This window comes from Magallana gigas, chromosome 2 (assembly GCF_963853765.1).
Source record: "Magallana gigas chromosome 2, xbMagGiga1.1, whole genome shotgun sequence".
NCBI lineage: Eukaryota > Metazoa > Mollusca > Bivalvia > Ostreida > Ostreidae > Magallana > Magallana gigas.
In genome coordinates this window covers 57884371-57897571 of record NC_088854.1, presented here as the reverse complement: position 1 = coordinate 57897571, position 13201 = coordinate 57884371, and the positions used below count along the sequence as shown (strand labels likewise).

Sequence of the window (13201 nt, the reverse complement as noted above, 5' to 3'; positions counted from 1 at the left end):
AAATATCATAACCTTCCCCCGCCCTCCAAAAAAAAACCTCTATCAACTCAATATGAATGAACTTCCTCTGTGACAGCTTGCAAAGTTTATTTGGCCTATTCAGGAGGAAACTGATACAAAAAATGCCACCCTTTGTGTGCGTGAAAAAATAAAGATGGGAAAGGTTGAATACAACTGAGCATAACAGTTCTCAATAAGATCTTAAAACTATTTGTTTGTATCAATACAATCCTACATCAAACTTTTAAGCCCTTGTGTGGCCCAAGTATTGTTCAGAGGCATATATATATTTAGAATCAACAATACATCAAGATGCTTTCACATTATAACTTTTGAATATATAATTAAAGAGTTTTCCTTCTGTAAAAACTCAACACCCCCCCCCCCCCCTTAAGGCCCCACCCTGTTCCTGGGGATATCATGAATTGATTTGAACAAACTTGAATCTACTCTATAGGCTACCTAATGAAGTTTCCACGCAAGTTACAGTTTTAATGGACAATTGGTCAGGGAGAATAAATTTTTAACAATTATTCTCTATATATATTCCTATGTAAAAACCCGACCCCCATTAAGGTCCTACCTAACCCTGAGGATCACGATTTTAACAAAATGTAATTCACACTATCTAAGGATGCCTCCACACAAGTTACAGTTGATCAATTAGTTTCCGAGAAGAAAAAAACTGCCTCCCTTCCGTTGTGGCTCACCTTACCTCTGGGAATCAAGTTTGATGAACTTGAATTAATCTACACTAGCTGAGGATGCTCCCACACAAGTAACAGCTTTTCTGGCAATTGGTTTCTGAGAAGATGATTTTTGTTAGCTTTTTTCCCATATACTCCTGTGTAAAAATTTGAACCCCCATTGTAACCCACCCTACTCCCGGGATCATGATTTCAACAAAATTGAATCTGCACTTCCTCGGAGGATGTTTGCACACAAGTTTCAGCTTTTCGGACCAAAAGTGTTTCGAGAAGAAAATTTCAAGAAAATACCAACATTTTTTTATTATTTCACAAACTTGAATCCCCTTTACCAAATAATGCTTTGTGCTAAGTTTGGTTGAAAATGACCCATTGGTTCTGGAGAAGAAGTCGTTCGAAAATGTCAAAAGTTTACAGACGGACGGACGGACGGAAAGACAGGCTGACCGGACAAAAAGGACCAGAAAAGCGCAGGTGTGCTAAAAATGTGAATGATCATGTACTTGTACGTTATTTATTCGAAGTCGGTTTTTTAATTGTTTACATCTTGATTCTTTTTTTCCTTGCGTTTCTATGGTTTACATCTACCGATCGGTGAGTTGCTCCGGTTATGGTCATGTTATCATATGGCCTCATGTGAAACCGAATAAGAGTGAGTTTTTCTGACCATCTGTTACCCGGCGTCCGTCCGTCCGTCAAGAACCATTCCTATTTCTTCCATCCCGTATAGAGTTAAATATTTAGAACCGTATTAACAAGAGCTTGGGCTTTCGATGATATCCGATATTACTATCTATAGTTTGCTCATCAAAACAGACTCTTGAATATTGACCTCCTTTTTTCTAATTCGTTAAGAGAAGCTCATTGATATTCATAGACTGCAAAAACGGAAGATCTGATCTGTTTTGTGAAATTAAAGCTGCTTCAACGAAATAAACATCCCTGGACGAATTTGGACGAGCGTAATCAAGACTGGATAGTTTACCATGAGTAGAAACCGCCTCCATCAAATCGGTGATAACGTACTGCCCAAAGTCCAAGCTCTTGTTAAAACTGTTCTATTCCGGTGAGCTAAAAATGGTCCCTGGGGTTCTTTTTATATGACGTACTAACAATAAAACTAATTTTAACATTATGTTATTAAATATATTTAACATATACATAGCTATACCATTCTCTTACAACAGAACTCAAAGCCTTATCTTCAGATATGAAAAAAATTACAGCATTTTATTATAAGAGCAAATACATTAAAGTGGTGGGGTTTGGTTTTTTTCTGGGAGGGGGTGTGTCCCTTTAAAAATTCCTGTGCCATTCTTATGTGTATTGTGTATTAGAACACTTTTTTAACAAAAGCTTGGAGTTTGGGCAGAACTTGATAAACTCCAGTTTGATGAAGGAGGGGTCTTCTAATGGTTAACTGTCCAGCCATTGGCTAATCGATATAAATATGTTGAACGCAATGTCACTCGCCCGACTTCATCCAGGGGTGTATATTTCGCTGAAACAGCGTCAGTTTCACACAGCAGAGCAACGGTTTTGACAGCCTATGAATATTAACGAAGTTCTCTTTGCGAATTAGAAGAAAGGAGGTCAATGTTTGACAGCTTGTCTATACAGCAAACAAGATAAAATCATCCCACCGAAAGTCTGAGCTCTTGTTAAAACGGTTATTTTTGTTGTAATTTTTACATTTTAAAAGTTTATTTATGATTTAGCCATTTCTACTGAATGTAGTGCACCAAATATCCTGAGTAGTTGTAGGTAAGGGTTTATATTTTTAATAAATGCCTTGTCTGCTTTCATATAGATATCTCAAAGTATCCGATTCTGGAAGGTCTTTTCCTGATCGGATAATATGGCTTACTTGCTTCGTATTTTCGATTATATTAAACCGTTTATCTGGAAACCCTTTATTTAATTAGAAATAGCTTGGAAGCCTCGCGCAGAGCGGAAAGTAGTAGCAAAATTGAGTACAATGTAAAAACCTCATAATTAGGTATTTGCCAATTTAAGGGAATACCTAGCCCCCCCCCCCCCCTACCCACCCACTAGGAGAATCAAATTACACACAATCAAGTAGATTATATTCCATTTGAAAATGCATACTGAAAAATGATATACATGTACTATGGTATTGGAAAAGAAGGTATGGAGTAAAACAATAGATCATGTGCATTTGTTTATATACATGTAATTGTTTTTGATGATTTGACAGCACATATCAAACCATTTGAGTGTAAAGTTTGGGTCCTTTTTGGACAAATTCTTGCAATTTGTTTCGAATGTATATTGACGGTGAACCAGTTTCCAAAAAAAATGGAAGCGGTTTTTCTGCTAAGTGATACCGAAGCATAGTAGGGAAACTCAGCTGCTCCGATACTAGGTAACCTTTGACTTTCATGCTTTAGGTTTGATCATTTTGATGCATCCACTATTTCTGGATAAATATGAATAGGTCTGAGATATAGAAGTTAAAAGAAATCAGAAGTTCAGTACAATATACCGGTAATCAGCAAAAAAAACCAAAACAACATAAAACAAAAAACAAAAAACATGCCCAAACACCCCTAAAATGAACAATTAAAAAAAATATGGATTTATTATAATAGGAAGGTAAGATGTGTCTGGAGTACCCCTTTATTTCAGTGTGCATTAAGGAATAAGTTTATTCCACAACTTTCCCGCGATAAAAAAGCAAGAATTCGTTCTATTAACACGTTTGTCACAACATAGACACATAAATTATGGTGAAGCATAAACTGAACATAAAAATATCAAACCTATGTACCTGTCCCTTATCAAATTACCTTAATTAATGACTAGGGTGCGTACAGGAAATCAGAGGTCAAGTCAGGATGGAAAAGATTGCGCGGCCTTGGAGCTTGTCTTCTCGAATAACAAAGCGAAAGAAGCCGTAGAATTGGTGTATAAAAGTTAAAGGACAATTGTATACACAGGAATGTGAGGTAGGCATTGTTCTGCTTCTTCGAGCCTGCTAATTTATTCGACATTACATATTCATACGGCATCTCTATGTGCAACCCGACCCCAATGATCAAAAGAAAACAAATTGTCTACAAACTCATGGAACTGTTCACCTACAGCAAGGGATATAGGGCGTTGTCACTCAGTGACGAGTTGGAATTTAAATTCGAACGCGCTTCTTTTCGTTCCATAAAAATCGTTTGCTAAGAGTCAGCATACATGTATAAGTAAGCACTGTCTGCAGTACGAATCCACTATTATTATTAGATGTTCATTAATTGACTTTTGCCCTCAACAGTTTTAAAATTAGATTTCTCTTTAATATACAACATGTTTGATCCATAATTTAACATCTCCGTACGTACGTATGTGTTATATTGATGAGTATAAAGTTCACGTGATAAGAGAATACCCAATGACTAATCAGCACCTCATCATATATACCAGCTCGTAATTACATGTAACTATGATGTTTATACTGAACACGGATATTAGGAATTTACGACTGTAACAAAGCAAGTAACCGCAGAGATATGTTATTTATACAGCATGATGTTCGAAATTCGATATTACAACACTTTAAACGTTCGCTGTAAAAAAAAGATATGATTTATTGAGTAATTCGACTTAAAAAAAAACAATAACCATTGTCAGAAACTCACAGCAAAGACTCATACTCGCTCCGTTAACACGAATTTCCCATTGAGCTACATTTCTGCAGCTGACATAACGGTTGCGACATTGCAGATGTAATCATTGCAACACAAAGAACAAAAGACCCATGGGCCACATCGCTCACCTGAGGAACAATAGGTATAATAAAATCAGCTTAATGGAGTCATAATACATATTTTCTATACAATGTAGTACAATATACGCGTAGATCCTGAATGAACGAAAATCCATTTTCCCCTGGACATTCTTCTGTGTTATTATCTCCCTTTTCTAACAGGATGATTTTATAATCATATCACGTGTTGACCTTTGCATTATTCCACATATGGAGAAATGGTGTACATTTTACTAATTTGCATAGCGGCCATATTGTTATCACAATGGTGATTTTCAGTACAATAGAATATATAGAAAGGAATGAAAAAATCGCAAATTTTAATTAATAAGTATTTCGGAAATATTTTCTCCTCATTTGGTTCCCTCATTTACTACATCCGGGATCGGAATGTGCTTGTTTTGTTTACATTAGATATTGAGAGAGCGGTTCCTTTTGAATCTGAAAAATCGAAGCGGGGCGTTGTAGGAATAAAGTGTGTTTTAGTGATGAAAAACGTCATGAAGGGATTTTGGAATTATTTTTAAAATACTTTCCATACATAGGTAAAGTAGGCCTAGTTCCTCATATATTTACAAAGTTTACATTGCAAACTATTTGTGTCAGAAATCTTGACTCAAATTTTAAAAGTCTTGTCGGTTCCTTTTTACTTTCAATTTAGCATTTTTTAAGACTTTCTCAGTACGCTGTCGGACTTGCAACTAGGCATTTAGGCTTTATATTGAATCATTAGGCATATTGCATATTTCTATTTTAGAATTTTCGTTATAAATTGAATTAGATTTTTCAGGTTATAATTCTATTCTGTTTCAAGCTGATATTTTTAGCTGTTTATTTATTTATTTACTCATTTTAGCCGGTATAGTCCTATTTTTAGATTACTCAGTATCTATAATGGTTTGATAGAGAGGAATTCAAAGTGAATTTGAAGCGTGAATCACTGATTGTGGTGACAAAAACATACACAGATAATGTATGCATTGCCCTAGCTGCAGGACTGTACATAGCTCCCGGTCTGAAAAAATTCGGATGGACGACCTGGGAGCTACAGTGCCTCCCATAGTAAAAAAACTGCAATTTACGGCGCACAAAAAATTGCGCTAAGTTTGGACTTATTAACCTTATTTTCACACAAATTCTGTAAAAATAATTACAACCATAAAATTCTTCAGCTAATTTACTACTGATATCATCACTTTACTTGCCTCAGACCTTCTCTTAAACATGATAACCGACCTCGGAAAATGAAGTATGTTAATTTACGTCGAGATCGAGAGTCGCCATTTTTAAATGTAAACAAACATGCACCACTTCAAGGTATCACACCGGTAATCGGCCAATCAAAATGAACTTAGTCAATTGTAGTTCCATATATACTTCAGAATTATTTTTTTCCTTGACTGCATTTTTACATTTTCCTTTACTCAGTTTTAATATTTTTTGTACCACTGAGTAGGATATTTCATGTACTTTGTTAGGTGATGATCTTTTTTCACAGGGACTACTTCTTTCAGGGCACATGCAGCAGCTTCCTGGGGAGTGTGCAGTCTGTTTACATACAAATGGAAAACACGTGGTTTTGAGGGTAGACCTGTTTGGAGCTAGATATTTTGAGAAAATGCAGTATCGCTTGCCCTTTTTATGGTGTTAGCTGATGAGATAGGTAACAAATAACATTTCCTCCGAATATTTTGTCATGAGGAATACAAACTGATTTTTAAGAATTTTTTCCCCTCTATAGTGCTATATAGTGAAAACAATTACCGGTGTGATACCTTTAATTGACAGGGCTGGGGATGGTGTTTAAAAGAATATCAGAGGCAAGTGAAGTGACAATATCTGTAGTAAAATGTCCGAGGAATTTTTTGGGATTAAATATTTGTACAGAATGTGATCTTAGATGAGATTAATCAGTCAAAACCTAGCGCATTTTTTTGTGCGCCGTAAATTGCAGTTTTTTACTGTAGCTCCCAGGTCGTCCATCCGAATTTTTTCAGTCCTGCAGCTAGCATTGCCCCAACACATGTCCTCATTCTAAAAAATTAAAGTTTTAAAATTTCATACATAAAAGGTATGTAATTTTCATTCCTAAGGGAGACAATTTGAAGACATGAATATTAATGAGAACAGTGTCACGTGGCATTTAGCTCATGAATAAAGTGTACGTGATTTCTCCGTATGAAAAGAATTGTTTATATATGGGATATAAACCTACATCAAACTCTGGACCGCTTGTGAGGCCAAAGGATTGTCCAGGGGCCAAAGTCAACAATTTTCAACTTCAAATAATCAGCAATATGTCAAAATACTTGCATGTAAGTAAAACCATATAATTTAACATTTCAGTTTTTGTGAATAATTAAAATGTTTTCCTTTGTAAAATTGGGTCCCCGAAGTAGCCCCACCCTACTCCTCAAGATTTTGATTTGAACTTGAACTAACTTGAATCTACATTATCTGAGGTTGTTTTCACTAAAGTTACAGCTTTTCTAGGCAAATGGTTTTTTTAGAAGATTTTTCTTTTAAAAAATTCTATACATTCATGTTAATTTTTGTCACCCCCCACCACTCACGTTGTGACCCCATACTACCCCCGGGGAATCTCATTGGAACAAACTTAACTTAAAATACTTGGATGCTTTCACGCAAGTTTCAGCTTTCCTTGCCGATTGGTGTCTGATAAGAAGATTTTCAAAGATTTACTCTTATATATACTCATATATTCTTATCTAAAAATCGACGCACCTTTGGGGCCCCATCGTACCCCCGGGGGTCATGATTTTTCACAACTTTGAATTTACACTACTTGAGGATGCTTCCATCCAAATTTCAACTTTCGTGGCTGATTAGTTTCTAAGGAGAAGATTTAGATGTACTCTATATATTCCTGTGTAAAAATTCGAACCCCCCCCCCCATTTGTTGCCTCACCCTACCCCCCGGGGTAAAGATTTTCCCAAATTTGAATCAACACGACTGAAGATGATTCCACACAAGTTTCAGCATTCCTTGCTGATTACTTTCTGAGAAGATATTTAAAGTTTCACTCTATATGTTTCTATCTTAAAATTCGACCCCGCTTTGTGGCCCCACCCTGCTCCTGGGGGTAATGATTTTCACAACTTCAAGTTCACACTACATGAGGATGCTTCAATCCTAGTTTTGGCTTTCTAGATGATATGTTTCTAAGAAGAAATTTTTTAAAGATTTACTCTACATATTCCTATGTAAAAAAAAAAATGCATCCACACCAGTTTTAGCTTTCCTTGCTGATTAGGCTCTATGAAGATTTTTAAATATTTACTCTTCAAATTCCGATGTAAAAATTTGACCTCTCATTACGGTCATCCTACCCCAAGGGGTCATGATTTTCACAACTTAGAATCTACATTACTTGAGGATGCTTTTACATCAGTTTCAGCTTTTCTTGAACAAATGGTTATTGAAGAGACTGAAGATCTTTGAAAAATTCTCAAAAAAAAAATCTCAATAATTCCTAATCATCTCCCCTTATAAAAGGATGTGGTCCCTAATTTTCAACAACTTTGAATCCCCTTTGCCTAGAGATACTTTGTGCAAATTTTGGTTAAAATTGGCCGAGTAATTCTAGAGAGGATGTTGCAAATATGAAAAGTTTACAGACAGACGGACGGAAGACAGGCAAAATAATTTGTAAAGCTCACTTGAGCTTATAGCTCAGGTGAGCTATATCTGTACTGACTGTGTTAACATTGATTGTCACGAATTATATTATCACCAATGTATTTTTCTTCATCAGGTTTGAGTGGATACCAATTACAGTTCAATTTGTAAACATTTTCCGGAGAGAATGGTCCCGTCTCAAGATGACATGTCAAGGTGTCGCCCCTTCTGATAGGAAGCTAGACCGGAAGCGGAACTCTTGTGTAAATAGTGTATCAACCAGACCTTCAAACTATCTTTTGTTCGATTTGGTTTATCGACAAAACAAATCAAACGGGGGGGGGGGGGGGACCTGCTTGGGTTTTACAATGCGAGTCATAAAATAAATGTAGATATATTTAAATTCATTGTTTTGTGTAATTATACCCGGTTTTAATTTATTTCAGTCGAGAGAAAAGCTCGGTTCAATATTAGTGACACTACAAGAAGTTTTAGCTGTGGAAACTGCGTCAAATATAAACAATCAAATTGAATTATCTCTCTTTGTTTTGTTGGAAAACTGCATGCAGACCAATTTAAATAATGAGGAAATGCAAAGAATAACAAATTTTATCTTTTCATATACTTCCAAACATTTGTTTTGACTAAACGAGGAACATAAGAAACCGTTTTCCCAGAATTTCTCTGTGTACGGGAATATTCAAAATCATTGACTTGAGATCGTAATCGACAGCATCCTAAAATTACAACTTACATAATTGGGTTATAAGAGTGTTGAACTGCAAAGGGATTCTCAATTACTTTTTGGTGAAATGGAAATGAAATGTTTTGTGAAGGTAAAATGGAAATGAAATATTTTGTGCAGGTATAAATATTTTTTTCTTTTTCATCTTTTTAAGGTTTTAAATTAAATTTCTAAAACTTTTTTTATCCATTTCATGTTCGAAATTTTTGATTTCGAATTTCTTCTATTTGGGGGGTAAATGAGTTTTAACTAAATTAGAGAGTTTTAGAGAGTTTTAATTTGGTTATTTTTTCGCTTTTGATTTAAAATACTGTGTTATTTAACTTATTTATATATATTATATACTTGTACATGAATATATCCCGATTTATTTTACATGAATACAAGTAACATGAATAACTCAATATAAAATACACAGGTGGTTTTTTTAAGTATGTAAATTACATGTATATCGATGGAATCCTGTTAATATACACAGAACATCAACACCGGGGTGGGTTATAGAATTACGTGGCGTCATCCCTAGAACTGCATCAACCTCCCCTCTTGATTTCCTTTAGAAGAATGTGAGTAAACAGTGATTAAGCTTCTCACGCTAAAGATTTAAACATTGCTGTCATAAACACACTCAATTTACCATTTAAAATACCAAGTAGTGTGTATCGGCAGTAAATGAGTTGCTTCTAGTGTTAGCTCTAAATGGATGTACCGCCAAAAGAGACTGGTCAATTAGTGTGTCTATATAATGATATCTGACACAATTACTGTTAATGATTGGCGACTCTTTTGCTCCGGCTCCTGAAAATGTCATTTCGGTGTCACTTGCATGACATCTTGCGTAACCAATGAGAGAGGTTCGGTCGTGTTCACACGTTCATTTCCCCGTGAGAACACCAATCCAGACAGATCCAAGAGAGAGCCGACCGCGGTGTGAAAATCGGCACTCTACACTCTACATGTAGATTGTAACACTTTTATTTGACACCAGACCCCAGAACGTCTTTTTATTTAAACTTTTAAAGATAAAAAAAGGGATCTCTTATCGTGCGCCAGGCTTTAGTGAATAAAGTTCACAATTTCAATGAAATTATGGGTGTGGGACGTCACTGTTCTTTGCTTGGTCCGGGTAGAAGGATCCGGGTGTTTTTTGACTGGTGTCGGGTCACTCCGGGATGTTTTTCTCTACACATTGTACATTATTTTCACTATCCTTTCTTTCGAGCATATCTGCACGAGTATTTTATTTTTTTTGCTGAGTAATGTTTTGACTAAATTAAAGTACGGACCCCTGTACTGAAAGGGGGACAAGAACACGAAGTGTCTATCAAACCGTGGGTGACCTCTGGAAAACCAGGGAATTTTGATTTTGACAAAGAATTCATTACAGTGTGGATCACAGGGGAATAGATGTCGGATAAAGTAGGTTATGAACTGTGTTTTTTCTTCCCTATAACAAAAATAACTATGCACATGGATCATATAATATGTTTATATGTATTTCGATAAAAATACAAACGTTGTTTTATTTTCATGTGGAAGATGTTTCTGGGTAAAAATAACAATATCCTTTTTTATATACATAAAATATAAATTAAATATTTTATAGGTTAGCCTTTATAGATACACCTTTCAATTTGATTTTTTTGTCGTCTGTTGAAACAATTACACCCTACAACAGATACCCTTTGGGGTGGAGGGGATGCAGTAGCTTGAATACACTGTACTAAGTTATCCAACAACTACCAAGTCAGGAGCAAATGTGAACTTACTGCTACAAAAATTATTCATTTTTTAAAACTAGCAACTAATCGAATTATTTTAGCGTGTTTTAAAAGAGTAGGATAAGACCGAAGCGTATAATTATGTTTAAAAATACATGTGCATGAACAGAACGCGCATAATATAGAGTACCATAAGTAATGGGATACATCTTTTTTTTCTCATCTTGTGAACCTGATATTTCCACATTTTTTTTTAAATTTGCGACGACTGTGATGTCACTTATCGAATTGTACAATGGATCGAGGGAGATGGGAACCCTCCCTGCGCTTGTTTTGAACGTTTTAAATCTGTAAAGAAAAAAATAGATCTTCCAATTTGGCAGGGAGAATTACGATGAACAGATCTACCCAATATTGACGCTGGGAGAAATAAGCAAACACTGTCAGCCATTGAATCTGGGCAAAGATGAATAGACCAGTACAACCTATTGTCGTCAAGCCCAAATGAGAAATTCAAACACACTTTACAATTCTTTGAATATATCTATAAATCATTAATACAAATTTTGTATGAAAAATGAAATAAATAGGAGCTGTGTTGGGCGTTTTTTAAATCTTGTTTTTAAAGGATCTTAAGTCCTATACCGCATGACCTTGCTGTATATTCTAGTCTCTCAATCGTATGTGAAAATCAAACACCAAATCTCTACAATGCTTTCTCATAAAAACTGGGGCTGCCTGACGTTGGCTTACAGAGCGGTTGAATGCTCTCGTAACTGACGACGGTGAATTATCCCACAAATGTGGAGTTCACTGTAATTCTCGACGGCTCAAAAATACACTGCCTTCTCCAGTTTCGGGACTTGGTTTGCTTCAAATTTATTCTCCCTGCCATTGAAGATTATAACATTGTTGGAGGAAAAAACCCTTCAATGGTTTTCCGCCACAGTATTCAGATTAGTTCATTTCATATGCGTCGTTTTATAAAAGGAGAGTCCATTTTTCCCATAGAAAAGGGTCTTAAAAACGCACTCACGTTCAACAAACCCACAGAAGTGTGCAATATTGTACCGCAGAAATATACCTAATAAAAACGTCAGGGTAAAAACTAGAAAGTTTATCAACCGCTTTTAAATCATTGATTTTTTAACCTCTATTTTGAGAACATAATACAACATTTAAGATAATTTTGTTGAGAGGCAATGAGATAAAGGATATATTGATAGACGTGTATATAATCAGTTAATAAAACCCACTACGGCTACAATTAGAGGGGTTAACTGAGAGAAAATTTGACTCCAACAATTTCCGCTACCGTACCATTAATTATAGGAATCGGTCTCGTATTCGTTAAGATAAAACAACCAACAAGATTTCAAATACAGCTCCTTAATCATGGAATCGGTTGATATCTTGGTCATTAAACCCTGCTCCGTGAAATACGCTGTACAGAGAGGAATGCTGTACATAAATCCCTCACAACGACAAATCACCATCCTCATCAATTTTTGGAAAATATTTAATAAGTGCTGTTATTTTACACTCTATTAATAATAATAATAATATTTTGTAACAACTGGTTAAGGTAATAACAACAAAATAATATAATAATAAAAAAAGTTGACTCCGAGTCAGTAACAAGTTATATCACAAAGCATGTATCAGGGGACTTCTGCAGTCCGTTCTCACTGCAGTATCCGATGTATCGCCATTTTACTGCGCTGTACTGGCCGAAGACTAAAGCGTTCATACACAAGACACACGAGGGTACCCCTGTTAGGGACACACCCTGACGTACGTATACATGATGAGGTAGCGAATGAAAATGCCACACCACTTTTACCAACTTCTGTTTTGTTTCTGTTCTCAAAGAGAGTGATGAAGATGATACTAATCACAGAATTCTCCAGACATGTCCTATATTCCATTCACACACATTCACACACAGAGGGAGAACCTTAGGAGTCCGAACTAGTGGACATTGTTTTAGTCCTGCTCTTGGTCGATATCAGATAAAGGGCAATATCCTGGTGACCCCCGAACGATGCGATGTGGAGAGCATTCCACCCGTCCCTGTTGGCCAGTTTGATATCAGCACCGAATTTGACCAGGATTTGGACTTTTTTGAGACTGCCTATTAAACAGGACTGGTGGAGGGCTGTCTGGCCCTCATTGTCATACAGATTTATGTTGATCTTCTCGTCCCGACTCTCCAGGATCTTCTGTAACTCATCACAGTCACCGTTCCGTACAACATCCAGGAAATATTTTTGAATTTGGTTGCATTTCACACCCGTCCCGTTCATGTCGGCAACGCTCGGCACAATGTGTGATTTTGACGGCGAGATACAGTGTGAGAAAAAAATTGACACACATTCCAGGCCTTCGTGTGAAAGCCGTGATTTGATTTGTTTAGATACTGTGTGAAGGTACACCGTGCCGAGATTCACAGTAAAACTTGCGATGATTGGTTGATGTTATACAAGCACTTTATTGAAGAAGTTTATTCACAAGTAGCATAGCGTGGGAACGGGTTCTGATAGCTCAGCGTAGACACACCGACATAGGTACGGAATTCCAGGGATCCGCCCCTTTTCGTGGCCTTTCTTA

General features: G+C 36.2%; 1 protein-coding gene and 1 long non-coding RNA gene across 3 annotated transcripts; one reads left to right on the top strand and one right to left on the bottom strand.

Moving 5' to 3' along the window:
- Window positions 1-3684: 3684 nt before the first annotated feature.
- Window positions 3685-8466, top strand: LOC136272529 (uncharacterized). 2 transcript variants are annotated; one of them, XR_010710537.1, is made up of 2 exons: window positions 3685-4508; window positions 8262-8466. It is a non-coding gene; the product is annotated as an uncharacterized lncRNA (long non-coding RNA). The 2 variants fall into 2 exon arrangements; XR_010710533.1 differs by lacking the exon at window positions 3685-4508 and adding an exon at window positions 6453-6800.
- Window positions 8467-12549: 4083 nt separating this feature from the next.
- Window positions 12550-12897, bottom strand: LOC105332372 (notch-regulated ankyrin repeat-containing protein). The gene has a single exon (XM_066072203.1). It carries the CDS (start codon window positions 12895-12897, stop codon window positions 12550-12552), a length of 348 nt encoding a protein of 115 aa, XP_065928275.1.
- Between the last annotated feature and the right edge of the window lie 304 nt (window positions 12898-13201).